Source organism: Cebus imitator, unplaced genomic scaffold, assembly GCF_001604975.1.
Source record: "Cebus imitator isolate Cc_AM_T3 unplaced genomic scaffold, Cebus_imitator-1.0 Scaffold106, whole genome shotgun sequence".
Taxonomy (NCBI): domain Eukaryota; kingdom Metazoa; phylum Chordata; class Mammalia; order Primates; family Cebidae; genus Cebus; species Cebus imitator.
In genome coordinates, this window is record NW_016107421.1 from 607,625 (window position 1) to 625,885 (window position 18,261).

At 54.2% G+C, this 18,261-nt stretch overlaps 2 protein-coding genes across 3 annotated transcripts in view; one reads left to right on the top strand and one right to left on the bottom strand.

Annotated features, from left to right (window-relative positions):
* Nucleotides 1-18,261, top strand: part of DGKD (diacylglycerol kinase delta) — a 111,009-nt gene that overhangs the window by 85,570 nt on the left and 7,178 nt on the right. For both annotated transcript variants that reach the window (XM_017537691.2, XM_017537690.2), the window contains 16 exons: nucleotides 209-293; nucleotides 1,564-1,658; nucleotides 1,752-1,851; nucleotides 2,514-2,787; nucleotides 3,134-3,283; nucleotides 4,075-4,203; nucleotides 5,135-5,231; nucleotides 7,900-8,010; nucleotides 10,003-10,099; nucleotides 10,321-10,428; nucleotides 11,378-11,491; nucleotides 12,854-12,988; nucleotides 13,291-13,442; nucleotides 14,836-14,947; nucleotides 15,037-15,129; nucleotides 16,621-16,740. In XM_017537691.2, the coding sequence (XP_017393180.1) occupies nucleotides 209-293; nucleotides 1,564-1,658; nucleotides 1,752-1,851; nucleotides 2,514-2,787; nucleotides 3,134-3,283; nucleotides 4,075-4,203; nucleotides 5,135-5,231; nucleotides 7,900-8,010; nucleotides 10,003-10,099; nucleotides 10,321-10,428; nucleotides 11,378-11,491; nucleotides 12,854-12,988; nucleotides 13,291-13,442; nucleotides 14,836-14,947; nucleotides 15,037-15,129; nucleotides 16,621-16,740 (1,972 nt within the window). The remainder of the gene's footprint in view (nucleotides 1-208; nucleotides 294-1,563; nucleotides 1,659-1,751; nucleotides 1,852-2,513; nucleotides 2,788-3,133; nucleotides 3,284-4,074; nucleotides 4,204-5,134; nucleotides 5,232-7,899; nucleotides 8,011-10,002; nucleotides 10,100-10,320; nucleotides 10,429-11,377; nucleotides 11,492-12,853; nucleotides 12,989-13,290; nucleotides 13,443-14,835; nucleotides 14,948-15,036; nucleotides 15,130-16,620; nucleotides 16,741-18,261) is intronic.
* Nucleotides 16,313-18,261, bottom strand: part of USP40 (ubiquitin specific peptidase 40) — a 103,346-nt gene continuing 101,397 nt past the window's right edge. Inside the window, exon 33 of the mRNA XM_037741744.1 lies at nucleotides 16,313-16,324. The gene's annotated coding sequence lies outside the window, so the exon portion shown is untranslated. The remainder of the gene's footprint in view (nucleotides 16,325-18,261) is intronic.

The following is an 18,261-nucleotide window of genomic DNA, read 5'->3' on the forward strand; positions in this document are numbered from 1 at the left end:
TTTCATGGAGCTGTATTGCTCTTTTAGTTATGGAGTGCAAACATTTGTTCTCAGCCAAGTTGCAGGACAGAGTCAAGACCAAGGGCTTAAAAATGAAGTCAGAAACTGTATAAAGATCAAGGCTGCCAGCCATGACAGGGGAGGACGCAGGGTCTGCCTTGGGGGCCTGCACGTCTTGCCGCCTGTGCAGCTGACCTTGTGTGTGCAGGTGGAGCGTCATGGCGTATGAGGCCAAGCTCCCCCGGCAGGCCTCCTCCTCCACCGTCACCGAAGACTTCAGCGAGGATTCCGAGGTATTGCTGGCCTGTTCGTCACACCCCGCTCACGTGCTGATGTGATCTGACCTGTCCTGTCAGCAGTTTGCATCGCCTCCCTTGCAGAGCCGCCTCCCCCTTGGTGACGGGGTGTCACAGTCAGGCCTGCGGAGGTGCAGGGTGAACCCAAGCCTGAGAGGATTCTCACTCCCCTTGGCAGGAGCCTCTTGGGCTTTTGTGACCTTCTAGGGGCTTTTGTGACAACTAGGGTTGTCACAGGCTCTGCGGCAGAGAGGCCGGCGGTCCTCCTAATGGCCTTCCCACCCTGTCTGTACATCTCCTCAGCTGCTCAGTGAGCCCCACATGGTGTTTGCCCGTTCCCTTCCCTGCCGCAGTGCCCGCATACCTGGAATGCCCCAGCCCACTCTGCCACAGCTTTCCTGCAGCCCTGGCTCCCGCCCGGTCTCACCCCTCTGTGGTGTCCATAGCTGCCCTTCGCTCAGCCTCCTCTAGTCCAGCTGGGAGTTCTTTTTATTGGGTGATTGTTTCTGTTTTGTTTAAGGCTCCTACAAGTTCCCTCAGAGAACAGACTTTGTCTTCTTTAGTTAGTATTTTGTGCTGGTGCAGTGCTGGGTGGGGTAGTAGAGAGAGGTGAACTTTATCAGGGCCTAGGGCAACGGTCAGCAAGCAAGGCCTGCAGGCCAGATGTGCCTGGGCCCACGGCCTTGCCAGCCAAGAATGGTTTGTACATTTTTTATTTTTCCTTTTTTTTTTAATTTTGAGAGGAAAAGTGTGGGGGGGAAGCCCAAAATAACTCACTGTCTGGCCGGTAGTGAAGTTCACTGACCCTGGGGCTGGGTCCTAAAAACAGCAGGGATCCCAAAGGGACAGGACTCCCCTTCTGACAGGCAGACCAGATGGTTGGGGGAAGAGTGCGTGTCCAGATGGGGTTCACAGCCAGGCGGAAACAGCCACTGCTGTGAAGGAACCCAAACCTGGAGCTGGCCCGCCAGCGCACTGCTGTCAGGATGAGCAGAGGTCAGGGCAGGGGCCCCTAGCACAGGCTGTGCTGGGATCGCAGACTCAAGAAGATTCATCTTTAAGCTTTTAAAGTCTTTGACCTAGCACTAGGTGAGCCCAGAGTAGTGTTGGAAGTGAGTCGAGGCTTGGCCGGGTCAGACAGTGTCGGTTAGGGAGACTCGTCTTTCCCAGCCTGTGCTGTCAAGGGACTGGGTGACAGAGATACTGGGACTGCCATGGAGCTTGCTGTCACAGAGACCAACGGCGCCTGCATTTGGGGTGATTGCAGGTGCAGCAGATTCTCTTCTATGAAGACTCCGTTGCAGCCCACCTTTCTAAAATCCTCACCTCGGACCAGCACTCAGTGGTCATCTCCTCGGCTAAGTGAGTGCCCGGCGGCCCTGGAAGAGGCATGGGGCCCTGGCTCCAGCCTGGAGCTGCCTCTCTAGAAGGATCTTTCTGTTTCTCTCCCCACAGAGTGCTCTGTGAGACAGTGAAGGACTTTGTGGCCCGAGTGGGGAAGGCCTATGAGAAGACGACCGAGAGCTCAGAGGAGTCAGAGGTCATGGCCAAGAAGGTCTGTCCCTGGGCCCTGGGTGGGGGGGCACCGAGGCAGCGAGAAGCTCCCTCTGTCACTGGGAGAGAGTCGTGACTGCAGCTTGTCCAGGTTCTTGGTGTTTTAAATAAAGAATTAGACAAAACACACAGCAAAGCAAGGAAAGAGTGAAGCAACAAAAGAACGAAAGCGGTGATTTATTGAAAACGAAAGTACACTTCACAGTGTGGGAACAGACCTGAGCAGCAGCTCAGGGACCCAGCTACAGAATCTTCTTTGATCCCAAGATCCCCTGGAAGTTTCCCGTCGGCCACATCATGTTCACCTCGTGTAAATGAAGTCATAGCCCACAGTCTGAGTGGTTGCAGAAAGCAGCCAACCAGAGTCCGAGGTGACATTACAAAGGCCACGCTCCTACAAAGTTGCACTTCTATGCAGGCTGAGACTCAGCCGCTGTCAGTCTGGTGGGTTGTGGACAGCTGGTTTCCCACCTGCCAGGTGGAGAAGGGGGCGGGGTTTGCAAAGGGAATAGCCTCTGGTCCTTTTGTTAGCTTAGGCATGGGGAGTTAGGATTTTCCTTTCGGTCGAGTTCTCGGAGGTCTGGGTGAAATGGCCTCGGGTTCCCTGCCTCCATACCTGCTCTCCTGCCTCAGCTCTGCATACCACTTCCTTTCCCTGTCTAGTGCTCTGTCCTGAAAGAGAAGCTGGATTCCCTTCTCAAGACCTTGGATGATGAGTCCCAGGCCTCGTCCTCTCTGCCCAATCCACCCCCAACCATTGCTGAGGAGGCTGAAGATGGAGATGGGTCAGGCAGCATCTGTGGCTCCACTGGGGACCGCCTGGTGGCATCGGCCTGCCCAGCCCGGCCACAGATATTCCGGCCTCGAGAACAGCTCATGCTGAGAGCAAACAGTCTGAAGAAAGCGATTCGTCAGATCATAGAACACACAGAAAAAGGTGACTGGTATTTTGAAGACGAGGGGGCTTTCCTCAGGCCAGCACCTGCACACCTGAGTGTACATGTGCCACTCCTCCCGCCTGCTGCCCTCCAGCCTGTGTCAGGCTCCTCTGCATCCCTTGCCTTCTGAGGGTTCCGGTCCTCCCAGCCTGTTAGCAGGGATGCCCTGCCCTGGTGCCAGGACCAGGGGAAGGCAGGTGGGGGTGGGGGTTCGGGGTCTAAACCTTTAGCCAGAGGATGTTTGAGGAAGAGCAGGCTGTGGGCAAGGAGGAGACCTCCACCCAGCCTGACAGCACTGTTGGCTTTGAACCCACTTGCTCAGCCACACACATTCTTCTTGCACAGCTGTTGATGAGCAGAATGCCCAGACCCAGGAGCAGGAGGGCTTCGTCCTGGGCCTCTCTGAGTCGGAAGAGAAGATGGACCACCGAGTGTGCCCACCACTGTCCCACAGCGAGAGCTTTGGGGTCCCCAGGGGGAGGAGCCAGCGCAAAGGTACCCGTGGTTCCGCCTCCCTCTGCGCACCACAGTGTGCTTGATTTTGGTGGAACGTAGTGGGCTTGCTAGGGGAGGTTGAGGGCACGCGCCCTCATAGCTTTCTCGTAGCTGCTTTGGCCACTTGGCATAAAAATTCACAGCCCGAGGCCTGTTTCTGTGGATCTCCTGTGTGCCCTTGAGGTGTGTGCAGTCGGCCTTCGTGGACACCAGTAGAATCCACAAGACCCCCTTTGTCAGGGCAAGAACCCCCTCCCTGAGGAGCACTTGGCATCTTGCTTGGCTTCCTCAGAACCACACTGGGCCCCAGAGCTGCTCGAAAGGGGCTGTGTCTGGCAGGGGGAAGATGGGTGGGTGAGGGTGGGCCTTCTTTGTCCTTGCCCCTCCTGGAACAGCCCACAGTGCAGGACCTGGTGGAAGGTGCCCCCTAAGCCTGGTGGGTTGCTGGGAGGCCCGTGGTCAGAACTGACCCACGGCCACTGCATGGCCACCACTCAGAGCTCTGCTGTGTGTGTGCTCTGCCTCCCATAGCCCTGACTGGCGTCACCCCTCCCTCCAGTGCTGCCACCTGTGGCCTGTGTCACCTTCTCCATGAGCCCAAACCCTCCGAGCATCCTGTGCACCCACTCAGTCCTCCGTCCCCTCTTTGTCCCACACACTTCACACAGCTGCCTGTGGTTTGCAGCCCTCCCTCCTCAGCCCTCCCACCTGCTTCTGTCATTCAGGATCCCCAGGTATTTCAGCAGTCTCTATTTCAGACAGCTCTGAGGTTTTCTGCTCTGTTCTTACAGTGTTGAAATCCCCGTGTGAGAAGTTGATCAGCAAAGGAAGTCTGCCCCTGGGCAGTTCAGCTTCCCTTCCACCCCAGCCGGGAAGCCGGGATAGCCTGCCTGCACTCAACACCAAGATCCTGTACCCAAGTGAGTGGTGGCCAGGAGGACCAGTGGGGGCCTTAGTGCAACGCCGGGCCTGTTACTGTGCTGGGCGCTGGGCCCGTCAAACTGAAAGAGATGGGGTCGCTGCCCTTGGAGAGTTTACAGGTCCTGAGAAAGCTAGGTGGAATTTAAGCATTTACACGACTGTATGAAAGGTGCTTTTTTTTTTTTTTCTTTTCTTTAAACAAGAGCCAGGTAGTAGCCAAATAACCACCCAAGGAGCCCAGGAAGACATCATTGAGAAGGTGATGCTTGAGTCGGGTTTTGAAGAACAAAGGAATTATCTGAGTGGAAAAGGGTGTGGCCTGCCTGATGATGGAACCGGAGGGATGGTCCCCTGCTTCTAGTGTGGTCATAGGAGGTGCAGGGAGGGTGAGGTCCTGGCTGCCTGGAGCGTTCCTTGGTGTTCACTTCTTATAAAGGCAACCTTATAAAGCCGTGAGCCTCAACTCTCAAGGATCATTTTTGTTTGAGTGGCTTACATTGAATGAGAACATGAGAACTCACTTTATAAGCCTTTTTCTTTTTTTTTTTAAGAGGGTCTCTCTCTATTGCCCAGCCTGGAGTGCAATGGTGTAGTCATGGCACACTGCAGCCTTGACGTCCTGGGCTCAAGTGATCCTCCCCCCTCAGCCTCCTAAATAGCGGTGACCACAGGCACATACCACCACATCTGGCTTTATAAGCCATTTTTTAAGGTATTTCGTAGGTGTTTCTGCCACCCAATATGGCTTTTTTGTGCCTGTGATTTTTGACTTAAGACTTGCCAAATTTGGACGTGGTTATACATAATTTTAGAGACATTTAATTAGAATAATGTTCTGCAGAATACCAGTCCACCAGCTTCAGAGACACGAGTTTCTCTTAGTCTGCAGCTCCTGACTGGCACCACCTCTTTCTTGTATCTCCTTTACAGATGTCCGGGCTGGAATGTCTGGTTCCTTACCTGGTGGCTCAGTCATCAGTCGCCTGTTAATTAACGCTGATCCCTTTAACTCCGAACCAGAAACCCTGTGAGTATGAGGGATAAACCAAGTGGGCATATTGTTACATGGATGCTAGTGCATTGAAAATAGGTCTCAGAATTAACTAGAGAAATTGGCGAGCGGTTGCCTAGCTGGTGATAGCTGATGAGGAAGGCTGAGAAGTTGTGGAGATTCCGCTTCAGGAGTGGAGCTGGGAACCACTACCGCACGTCTGCTGCAGGGCAGAGCACATGCCTCCCAGCTCCTTCCCAGGTCCCACGGCATTTGCTCCGCATCCCTTGAACCTGCAAGCTCTTCCGAGGCTTTCCCAGGCTCGGCTGCTCCCGCTGTGAGTTGTCCTTGTGCTGCTCTTCGTGGTCACTCTCCCATGACCTTGGCCGGACCTTGCTGACCTCTGCTTACAGCTTGCCATCTTCCTCTTGCCATCTCTTACCCTGCTTTCCTCTAATGGCTGCTCTCCTTGTTGGTGATGCAGAACCCTAGACTCCAGGCTGGAGGGTCCTCTCTGTGCCTCCCTCGTGTCTTGGAGCACCCTAGGGAGACACGGGCTTGTACTGAGGCTTGTAAGGACTGCTGTGTGCCCGTGTGCTGACACTGCTACTCCTTTGGGGACGAGGCCTTCTTCCTCTGCTGGCCTGTAAGGCAATGATGACATTGATACAGCAGCATAATGGAGTCTTCCTAGGTGTTAGGGACCATTGTGGAGATAAGTGGTGTTTTGAAAACCTGTTTTTCTAGAGTCATCTTTCTGCTGGCTGCTTGCAGGTTCTAGGTGGCTGGTGGCAGTTGGTTAAATGTGGCAAGCCATTTTTCTGGCGTGTTCAGGGACAGTGACAGCAAGAAGTGTGTGGTTCACAGAGGCTCTGAGTTTGGGAAAGTGGACCCCTAAACTCCAGGTGCTGGCCTGGTGCGACACTTGTGTGTCCCTCTTCCTGGCCTGGTCTGCTTCTCCCCTGGGCCTGCCTGGGGCTCCAGTCCTCAGCCTTCCTGAGGCTGTTTTCCTCCGGGAGGCCAGAGCTGCAGTCTTAGTGAGCACTGCCTCTCGGGCCCCTTAACTAGGTATCTCCTTTGTCTACTTCATCTGAGATGATGGAACTTCACTTCTGTTGCTAAGCTGGGTGGTCTCATCTCTTCACCTGGGGAGACAAAGCTGTCTTTCTGCCGTGGTATGTGCGGGGCCATATTGTGTGGGCCCCATTGCGGATGGGCCTGAGCAGGCCTCTGCAGCCCGTCGTCTCCCACTGCCCCAGCCACTGCCACCCATCCTGCTTCAGGCCCCCAAGCCCAGTCTCTCAGCCGCCTTCCCACATTTCTGTGCCCTGTTTCTCTCCGTTGGATCTTTCTTTTCCCAGGACCTATAAATGCTGGCCAGGCACGTGGTCTTCTGCCTGTTAAACAGTTTGTCCCAGAGTTTTGCTGTGGCTCAGCTGTCGAGCATTTGAATTAGATGGATCGTAAATACACTGACACGGGCTGGTGGTTCTCAAATCCAGTGGCACTGGCTCAGTAGGCTAAAGTGTGTCAGAATTCTGGCCCGAGCAATGTTCCCAAGCCCATCCACCTATTGAGTCTCTTTGGGAACTTCCAGAACATTCTCTTCTGGCTGCAGGCTCTGGGTGGAGAAACATGGGCTTCCTTCACACACCTGCCCTGGGGGAGGGAACCCTAGTGTGATCCTGGGGCTGGGGTGGGTGAAGGCCAGGCAGGGGTTTCCCAGCAGCTGGGGGAGCTGCAGGGGCAGGACTTCCAGCTGGGGGAGGACAAGAAACTTGAATGAGATGAGCCTCTTCTCGTCTGTGGCACACGGGGAAAGAGAAGCCTTATTCTCTTGGGGCTAGGATGGATGTTTTCAAGTCATTTTTCTTTTTAGTTTGGCCACTGCTTTGTGATTAGGGATGTTCAAAAAACGTTTTGAGATCCAGAGTTGAAATGTGTGAGTTTCTGTGCCATAAACATACTTCAGGTTTGGTGCCGCTGGTGGAGTGTCAGAAGGGCAGCCACTGTGAGGAGCGGTCCAGCAGGCTCCGCCCGTGGTTCAGCCTAGAGCTTCCATGTGACCGGCAGATGCAGAACTGCCAGGCCGTGTGGGATTGAACTGAAAACACGTCCACACTAGGAGCTGTATACAAATGTTCCTAAGTGATAACCAGAACGTGAACATCCCTATGTCCAGCTGCAGATGAACAGGTCAATAAATGTGGGTTAGCCATGCGACGGAGTATTATTTGGTAATAAAAATGAAGTACTGACATATGTCACAACATGGATGAACTTTGGAAGAGAAAGGAGCCAGACACAGAGCCCACAACTGCAGAGCCCATTTCTGTGAACTGCCCAGAAGAGACACCTCCATGGAGGTGGAAAGTAGATGAGTGGCTGCCAGGGATGGGGAGGGCAGTAGCTGCTGGTGGCAGGGGCACAGACTTCCACCTCAGGGGTTGAAATGCTCTAAAATCGATTATCTAGTGATGGTTAAGTGACTCTCTGAATATGCTAAACGTTATCAAATTGTGTATTTTACATTGGTAGATTTATCTGGTATATGAATTATATCTTAATAAACCTCTTATCAGAAAAAAAAGAAAAAGGTATCATATTTGCCCTAAGGAAGAGAAATTCGGAGAGGTTGGGAGTCTGAATGAAATAAGACCGGTAAGCAGGGCTGTGGTATTTGACTTAAAACTCCCATTGGCAGAGAGTACTATACAGAGAAGTGTGTCATGAACAACTATTTTGGCATTGGCCTGGATGCGAAGATATCCCTGGACTTCAACAACAAACGCGACGAGCACCCGGAGAAGTGCAGGTGGGTAACAGGCTGGAAGCGCGTCTGTCCGTTGTGTCTTTGTGGCTTCTCCCTCTAGACAGTAGCAGATTTCTGGAGTCAGCAGGTTAAAGAAGGTGCAGAATGCTAAGGCGGAGGGCAGAAATGGAGCCCGATCGCCTTGTCAGAAGCAGAGGTGCTTTCAGAGGTGGGAGGGAAGCAGGTAACAGTCCAGGGAGCCAACCTGGAGGAGGGGTCTACTTCTCAGGCTGGCCAGGTCAAGGGAAATTTGACATCAGAAAACCAGTAATGGTGGTCATTGTGATGGCTGCGTCTCCCAATGAGAGCCCTAAATCTGTGATGCTGCAGAAAAGCAGCAGGTGACGTAGAGTATGCCAAGAAGCTGTGGCACCTGCAGTGTGAGTGCCCAGCATTGTTTGTGGGTGGGTCTGTGAGTTCATCGCCATCCCAGCTGGCCCTCCCCTACCACACCTGAGCCTGCCCACAAGGCCCTTGATTCTGATGTCCCCCAAGGGGCATCTCTGGGGATGCTCAGTTTTTTCCCCTAAAATTACCAGATGCTCCCTCCTGGCCTGAAGAGAGGACAGAGAAAAATGAGAAGGGTCCCTCTTTTCAAGCTTCTCTTCCTGGGCTGAAGTGGAATTTCCTCTTGTCTGTGAAACACGAGAAGTGAGGGAGAAATGTCTCCCTCCCCAGCCCACAGTAATAATCTGAGAGACTGTTTGGCTTTGATGTGATTAGAACTAGGGAGGGGGAGAAATGGGTGTGGGGGGTTGGCAGTCTTTGTTGACCCAGAAGCTGGGAGACCTTTGCTGGAGTCTTCCTCTGCTGAATCAGGATCGACTTGAATGAACCAAGCCACATCCTCCTCACGGTGTCACTGCCACCTTGAGGGGAGCTATGCTGACACCTGAGGGGCCAGCTTTAGTTGTTGCTCACATTATATGCAGTTGGAAATTTCTAGGAAAACAAAAGCATCACAACTCAAAAACCAGTTGAACTCTGAGGCTCTTCCATGCAGGATAGTGGCTCGATGGCACCAGGGACATATCCCTGTACAGCACAGGATGGTGAAGTCAGATCATTAAAAAATCCCTATTGGTCCAAAAATCACTGGGAAAAGTATGAAAATACACACACTTCAGCAGGGTAAAATAAGCTGAGGAACAAGGGCATGCATAATACATTTCTAGAGCCCTGGAACCCTGGTTAAACCTCCCTTGCGTAGTATTGAGAGCTTTGAAAAGTTCTCCTGAGAAAAACCCCATTTCTACAAAGGTCATTGGAAACTTCTGTAGAAGTCATTGGAAACGTGGGTTGAAGTGGGTATGAAGGGGCTCCTCGTGTGTCATTTACAGAGCTCAGGCATGGGAAGAGGGGTGCAGTGAAGGGATTGAGCTGATGAGCTGCGGTAGAGTCGTGCCCAGCTAAGGATGGCCATGTCTGCAGAGAGCGTGTGGCAGCTGAGGGAAGTGTTGCTGGCGCAGGGTCAAGTGGACCAAGTAGGTTGCGAAACCGTAAACAAGTGAACGCAACTGGAAATTAATACCCAGGGAAGACTGCGGAAGTACACGGTGGCACCTGGCGTTTGCCATCAGCACGTGTGGAGGGCACGCACAGTGCTGGATGATGCATAGAGGGTTATGAGGAGTGTCGTCTTCTTGGTGCTTTTCTATATTTTCAAAATTTTCTATGGTAAGCATAGTTTTTTAGCTAGAAAAAAATCAGGATGTGTAGTTTTATAGGATTCTATAATGTTTTAACTTTACCTTTTAGGGTTGGATTACTTTCTTGGCAAAATGTTACTATTTAGCCAGATTTCTTACAGGTAAACGTATCTCTTTATGTGTATCTGCAAAAACAAAAATTTGTCCTCAGACGTTCCGCTGTAAATAGTTGCTGAATTTGGCAGATTTGTGGGTCAGATGCCATTCCTAGCTTTCACAGAAATGACTCTGGTTAAGTGTACAGAGAAGGCTCAGACCCATGGCAAGTCTTTGCTTCTGTTTCTAGGAGCCGAACCAAGAACATGATGTGGTATGGAGTTCTTGGAACCAAAGAGCTGCTGCACAGAACCTACAAGAACCTGGAGCAAAAGGTCCTGCTGGAGGTGAGTGGAAAGGTCCTTGTCACTTGCAGGCCGGCCCCCATCCATCAGAGGACTGCATTTCGGTTCTCCTCTTGGCCCTTTCTTCCACACACGGGGACTCGCTTGAGGATGCCCTGGCTGCGGCTATGCTCCTGAGCCCCTGGCAGTGGGAAGTTGGTGAAGAAAGGAGCAGCTGACACATGCCTTTCTCTTTTCTTTTGTTCTGCCTCTCTGCTGCTCAGTGTGACGGGCGACCCATCCCCCTCCCCAGTCTTCAGGGAATTGCTGTCCTTAACATCCCCAGCTATGCCGGAGGAACCAACTTCTGGGGTGGCACCAAGGAGGATGATGTATGTATGGGGGTGTGGGGTGGGTGGGCCTGAGCTCAGCGGGGAGGAGCTGTCTGAGGGCAGTGAGGTGTTTCTGTGGATGGGGTGGAGCCAGCCCTTCCCTTGTGCCGGCAGTGGGGCTGCCATGGAGAGTAAGATAGACAGTGTCCCCCACCCAGCTCATCATCTAGAGGGCTGAACAGAGCAGAGGTATCAGTGAGGGTGGTCAGTGAGCGTCTGTGGTCAGCAGATGTGGTCAGAGGGTGTGATGTGGGAGGAAGGTCAGGGAAGGCGTCTGAGAGGCCAAGACCTGAAGGATGACTTGGAGTTGGCCGAGTTAGGTGGGCTAGGAGAGGGCGAGGCTGTTCCAGGCAGAGAGAATTGCATAGGTGAAGGCTCAGAGGCAAGACAGGACAGGCGCCTGGAGGACGTGGGAGATGTGCCCTGACTGCAGTGGGCAGTGGGGCCGTGGAGAGACAGGAGAGGCCTGCAGGGCCTGGGTCAGGTCAGGCCGTGTGAGCCAGGGGAAGAAGGTGGAATTTGTGTTAAGAACTGTGGGAAGGTGTTGATAGGTGTAAAACAGGGAATGGCTTTCTTTGTACATAATAGCGAATAGAAGTGTTCAGCGCTCCCTGCACACGTGGGCTGCTCCAGTCCTGGCGCTCTGCAGTGTTAACTCACTCAGGCCTTCTGATGTCCCGGGAGGAGCGTGGTGTGTTTCCCCATTTTACACATGAGGAAATGGAAGAGAGAGATTCAGTAACTTTGCTGAGGTCAGAGCTGGGATTTGGTCCCAGGCAGCTGGTTTCAGGGTCTGCAATGTGAAGCCCCTCAGGAGTGCAGTTACCTGGTAACTTCCTGTCAGCAGCCTAAGGGAGGGGCTGGCCCCGAGAGGGAGGGAGCCAGGGGAGGGGCGGCCTGTGTGCGGGGCTGTGCTGGGCGGTGGTCAGCTCTAACTTGGCCCTTGCAGACTTTCGCAGCTCCGTCATTCGATGACAAGATTCTGGAGGTGGTTGCCGTTTTCGGCAGCATGCAGATGGCCGTCTCTCGAGTCATCAGGCTGCAGCATCACCGGATCGCCCAGGTAGTGGCCATGGTCCTGGGAGGTCTGGCTGAGTCCCCAGCCAGGGGTGTGCTAAATTCCCAGGCAGCGCATGGAGCCTGGGAGGGTGGGTGCTTTCCAGGACCACGTGGCTGCCATCATGTCCTGTTTGGGACAGCTTGTGGCCCTGCTTCCTGGGCGAGAGCCTTTCCTCATGCTGTGCTTGACAGTTAAATTCTCAAGGTAATTTTTTTTTTTTTAAGGCAGTGTCTCACTCTGTTTCCTAGGCTGGTGCAGTGGCGCCATCTTGGCTCACTGCAACCTCTGTCTCCCTAGCTCAAGTGATTCTCTTGCTTCAGCCTCCTAAGTAGCTGGAACTACAGGCACCTGCCACCATGCCCAGCTAATTTTTTTATTTTTAGTAGAGATGGAGTTTCCCCATGTTGGCCAGGCTGGTCTGGAACTCATGACCTCAAATGTTCCACCCACCTTGGCCTCCCAAAGTGCTGGGATTACAGGCGTGAGCCACTTCACCTCACCTGGCCAAGATAACTCTTTCAAAACATATTTCCCACTTGAGCCCCAGCCTTGCCTGTCCCCTCTCAGGTGGGATGAGATAGAGCAGACCAGGCTGAACTCTGCCCATGTCTGCAACTGTCAAAGCCGCAGCTGGAGGTGGGGATGGAGCTGATCGCTCTGGCATGGGGTGAGGAGGGAATTCCAACTGGGGCTTTTGATCATGCTTCTGGAGGCCCAGTGGGGAGGGGCTGGGGGGCCCCCATGGCTTATTTCTGACAGCAGTGATGGACTGGGGGCAGTCTGTGAAGATGGGGTGGGACTCTGTGCCCAGGCACAGGCACTGGGGTGGCAGAGGGTGCTGATGATACCCACTGGCTGAACCCCAGCCTGGGACTGTCTGGTCTCTTCCTGTACTCTGTCCACCCCTGGCTGTAGGCTGCTTGAAGTTCACAGTTTTCCCTCTGGCAATGTTAGTTGTTGAAAAGGAGGAACAGGGCATTGCCGTCCACTGTGTGGAGATGCATTCATCTGCTCTTTTCTGGGGGTGTTTCCACGTGGCAGGGGCCCAGCTGCTGCTGGGAACTACGATACCCCCTCCCCTGGGTTCTGATGCCTTTATGTCAGCACCAGGGTCTCCTGCACTGACTGCTTGGTGGATGAGGGGATGGGGCAGGATGGGGTGGGATAGTGGGAGAACAGACCTTTGGCTCAGCGAGGCTACAGCAGAAGGCTAGCTGCAGGAGTAGCATCGTTCCAGAGGTGGAGGTGGGGTGTCCTGCAAGGCAGGGACCGTGTGTGGAGTAGGAAGGTCATGGTGGTGCCTAGCACTTTAAAACCCCTGGGGGTTTTGGCTCAGCACGAGTAATGGCTCTGATGTCTGCTCAGTGTCGCACGGTGAAGATCTCCATCCTTGGGGATGAGGGCGTGCCTGTGCAGGTGGACGGAGAGGCCTGGGTCCAGCCGCCAGGGTACATTCGGATTGTTCACAAGAACCGGGCACAGACGCTGACCAGAGACAGGGTAAGAGTGGCTGCCTGCAGTGCCTGGGCGGGGTCAGGGCTCACCTGCAGGCTCTCATGTGCACTGTTAAAAGAAGAGCTGGAGCTTTCCATGTTTTGTTCTAGGATTTTTTTTAAGACACAAAGATGAAGCTAATAGGGCAGTAATTTCTAGGACCATCTCCTACCCGTAATGTTAAAAAGAAAGAAGTCCCCACCTGTCCCTCTCCTAGCTGTGCGCACGTTGGTATCCCAGTAGTGTCCGTCACAGTTTGACACATGCATGCAGAGCAGCAGGTGTCATCTGGGCTCTCGGGTCCGCAGGCATTTGAGAACACCCTGAAGTCCTGGGAAGACAAGCAGAAGTGCGAGCTGCCCCGCCCTCCATCCTGTTCCCTGCACCCGGAGATGCTGTCCGAGGAGGAGGCCACCCAGATGGACCAGTTTGGGCAGGCCGCGGGGGTCCTCATTCACAGGTGGGCTCCCACCCCTCAGCGTTGTGCATGAGCATCCCCTGGGGTTCCCAGGGCTGTGCTCCTCCAGGGCAACCTGGGCCATTACTTAAAAAAAAAAACAAGACAATTACTTAGGGACATTTCGCCTGCTTCCAGAAATGCCCCTGGAGCCACTGTGTCACTCAGTGTGGTCAGCACTGTCCGCCATCCCTACTCCTCGCCTGCCCCGTGTGGCTGCCTCCGCCTGCCAGCCTGTGAGCCCCTCCAGCTGGCACCCATGGTTCTTCAGTGGTGCGGGGCCTTCCTGCCTGCATTCTCCTCCCTGTGGCCACATGCTGGCTAGTACCCTGGTGTCCTTTTCTTGTTTGCCTTGGGCTCCCTCCTCTCCTGCCTGTGACTGGGGCACTCGTGGGTTCTGGGTCCGGCATGCTGTATGCCCTTCCAGGCAGCCTGCCTGTGGCCCTGGCATGCAGATGGATCATCTCTGCCAGTCTCTGGCTCCCGTTGAGCAGGTAGTCACTATCCCAGTCTGCCAGCATTCATCTCTCCTCACTTCCATACTGGCTGTGGTCCTTCCCGGTCCTGCATTTTCTGCGCTGGGAGTTGGTGCCGCTGCGGCCCCCAGCCTCATCTCTCCCCCACCTCACCCAGATCAATGGTGGGGCTGGAGGACTTCACTTCAGCTTACTCCTTGCTGTGCAATGGGCTTGGTGGCCTCCCTTGGAAGGCCATTCCCCTGTCCTCTCAAAGTCCATGGTGGCCCCAGTGGCCTCCGTGGAAGGTGAACTTGCACAGCACCGTGGAGAGCTGCTGGCAGCAGCCTGTTTCCACAGGGTCAGGACAGGTTGGCCCCACAGCCTCTGCCTGCACTGCTCCTATAGTCACCGCCCCCCCCCCACCTGCCTGAGCCATGTCTCAGCCTCTCTGAGACCCGGTGTGACTTGTGCTGTGACTGTCTTCCCCTTAAGGGCTGCTGCCTGGGGTCTGGCTCAGAGCCCATCACTGCACCAGGATTGTCGTCTTCAGACAGTCATTTTGTCCTCAGGGATAGACCGGCCAGTTACAGGTTCCAGCAAGGCCGTGGGCACCTGGGGATCGTGCCTTACTGCAGCAGTCTCTGCAGTAGGCCTGTGCACCCTGCCGCTTCTGGCCGTTTTGCAGGTTGTAAGCCTCATTTTGTACATTTCTTTTCCTGGAAAAACTTGGATTTTGACATCAGATTTCTTGTGTGAGCCCTCCCATTTGCTCTTGGTTGGCTTGTGCCCAGGCTTGTGATTGAACGGTCGCTGGGCTGAGCCATGATTCCTGTCCTCCTGCTGGGCCGCCCTCCACATCGGCCCTCCGGGAGATGAGTGTTGTGAAAGGCCACCCTTCCATTTGGCCTGACATCTGCCTGTGCTTCTCTTCTCTCTAGCATCCGAGAAATAGCTCAGTCTCACCGAGACATGGAGCAGGAACTTGCCCACGCCGTCAATGCCAGCTCCAAGTCCATGGACCGTGTGTATGGCAAGCCCAGAACCACAGAGGTAGCGATTCTGGCCTTTCAGTGCTGGCGTCTCCTCGGCGTCTGCAGCACTCGGGCCTCCCTGTGAACATTTGCCTTGATTTCTCCTAGGGGCTGAATTGCAGCTTTGTCCTGGAAATGGTGAATAACTTCAGAGCTCTACGCAGTGAGACGGAGCTGCTGCTGGCTGGGAAGATGGCCCTGGTAAGCTGGTGCCCCGGGGACAGCAGGGCTTGGGCGGCGTGTGAAGCGACTGCTGTTGCCAGGTTTCTGGGCAGAGGGCAGCACACTTTAGTCCAGAGTTCCCGGCCTTAAGGAAGGGAACTGCGAGGTCATCTGGTCTGCCCTGAGCTGGGGCGCACCCCTGCTGGTAGCCCCTCAGTCAAGCCCTCTGGAGCGTGCGAGACCTGCTTGCAGCAGGAACATGTCGAAGACAGAAGATGCATTTTGGCCGTAGAAGACTGTAGTGCACCCGGCCACACGCTTAGGCACCTTCCTCCTTCAGCCCTGCAAGCCGGTGTTACGTCGGCGCTGGAGTAGCCGGGGGCTGTTCCTCAACCTTAGAGGCTGGAACAGGGAGCGGCCTCAGGCAGCCTGGCCCCTACGGCTTTCAGACAGGAGGAGGAGGGACTTGCTGAAGATGAGGCAGCCAGAGAGCCAGCCAGGAGTGGGCTCCCGGCCCTCGACGCCTCACCACACACACACAGCTCCTCACCACACACATCTCCTCACCACAGACACAACTCACCACACACACACACACACACACAACTCATCACACACATCTCCTCACCCCACACACACAATTCCTCACCACACACACACACAACTCACCACACACATCTCCTCACTCCACACACACACATCTCCTCACCACACACACACACAACTCCTCATCACACACATCTCACCACAGACACAACTAACCACACACATCTCCTGACCACACACACACAACTCCTCACCACACACACACAACTCATCACACACACACCCCTCCTCACCACACACACACAACCCCTCACCACACACACAATCTCCTCACCACACACACACACACAACTCCTCATCACACACACACAACTCTTCACCACACACACAGACACTCCTCACCACACAGACACAACTCATCACACACACACACACACACACATCTCCTCACCACACACACACAACTCCTCACCACACACACACGTCTCCTCACCACACACACACACAGACACACACATCTCACCACACACATCGCCTCACTCCACACACGTGCTCAGTCCACGGATACCGTCACCCCACTCCTCTCCTCGTCCCGCACGCCGTCTCGTCCTGTGCATCTCCTCACTGCACACCACCTGCTGCCTCCTGAAAGGCATGGCCATTGACCTTTCTGCCTGCGGCACTTCCACTGCTTGGTGAAGGTGAATGGTCCTGTTCCCCTTGCTCACAGAGGAACATAGGCGGGTCAAGTGTCAGCCCTGTTCCGTATGAATTCGTCAGTGACAGATGGACAGTGTTATTTTCTCACCAGTGCTACTTAGAAAGTGAGGTTCTGGGTTTGGTTCTTTCTCCGGTTCTCTGGGACTTTGTTTCTGGAAACTGAGCTCCCTGAGAGGAGCTAAGCCCCGGGGGACCCTCCTGCTTATCAGCCCTTCCCTCCATTCTTCCCTCCTTCCCCTCCCTCCCTCCCTCTGCCTGGAGCAGCAGCTGGATCCGCCTCAGAAGGAGCAGCTGGGGAGTGCTCTTGCCGAGATGGACCGGCAGCTCAGGAGGCTGGCGGACACCCCCTGGCTCTGCCAGCCCGCAGAGCCTGGTGACGAAGAGGTATATGGGTCATGGGGTTTGGCTGGCCCCCTGGGCTTGTTGGCAGTCGCCTGCAATTCCTGTGTTCCGTGTGGCCCATGTGGCTCTGGGATCAAGATGGGGTCGCTCTGGCAGCCCCTGAGGGTCCTTCCCCAGACTTCTCTGTGAAAATGCCCTTCAGTGCAGGGAGCGATGGCAGGTAGGTAGGAGTTTGGGGCTGGGATTGAGAGTGCCTCCTGAGGCCCAGGCACAGGTCTTCCTCGGAAACAACTGCACAGCTGCCTGGATCGCAGCTAGAAGCCCAGCCCCACAGCTGCCCCGAGGGCAGGGATGCATCACTGGAGAAATGGCAGCTTTTTGGGCTCTTGCTGTGAACAGGGCACAGCTGGCACATGCCACTCCCCACTCACACGCTCCTCCTGTGTGAACAGAAAGACTCCAGCTCGTTGCAGGTCTGGGAGGGACCCAGGACCCAGGGCATAGCAGACCCTGGGGTATAGTCACATTCTTCTGCAGGGAGTGCTGGAACCCTCGAGAGGGCAGTCTCTAGACAGCTACACACCCCAGAGGCCTCTTGGCCTCCCCCTTCAGCAATAAAACAGAAAGGGTCAGGAGGAGAGCTCATTCTGGGCAGTATTGCAGAAGGCAGGTCACTGCAAGACTTGACACCTGGGCATCACTGCCCAGCAGGGTTTGTGAAACCTTTGGGCAGCAGTAGGGTGAGGGCACAGAGATGGGCAGCTGCAGGATAGCACCCTCTTTCCATGGCCCCAAGGCATTTTTTGACACATGCACGCCCTTCATGGAAAATTTACTCAGAGGCCCTCCAGCGGATGGACAAAAGTCAGCCACTTCACAGCGAGGGCACTTGGGTATAAAAGGACGGACAGGCTTCTCAAAATCCATTAAATAATTCATTGTAAAGGTGATAAAACATTTTACCTAAAATAACAAAATACTAATATATAACAATCCAACAGATGTGACAGTGACATAGTCTTGTAATATCAGATTAAATTAAGGCCAGTAAAGTGTGCAGTGAGGTGAGAGGCTGGGAAGAGGCCATGGCCAGGGAGGAAATGTTAAATTCCTCCTTTTACGGTGAAAGACGGTTATAAACAACATTCTTGACTTTGATACTTAGAGAAATGTACAGTCAATAATATTTTTAGGGTCAAGAGTGGTGGCTTGTACCTGTAATCCCAACACTTTGGTAGGCCAAGATGGGAGGATCACTTTAGGAGTTCAAGACCAGCCTTGGCAACATAGCGAGACCCTGTCTCTATTTTTAAAAATATATATATGTAAGGCTGGGCATGGTGGCTCACGCCTGTAGTTCCGGCACTTCGGGAGGCTGAGGCAGGTGGATCACAAGGTCAGGAGATTGAGACCATCCTGGCCAACATGGTGAAACCCATCTATACTAAAAGTACAAAAATTAGCTGGCTGTGATGGTGCACACCTGTAATCTCAGCTACTTGGGAGGCTGACTCAGGAGAATTGCCTGAACCAAAGAGTTGGATATTGCAGTGAGCCGAGATC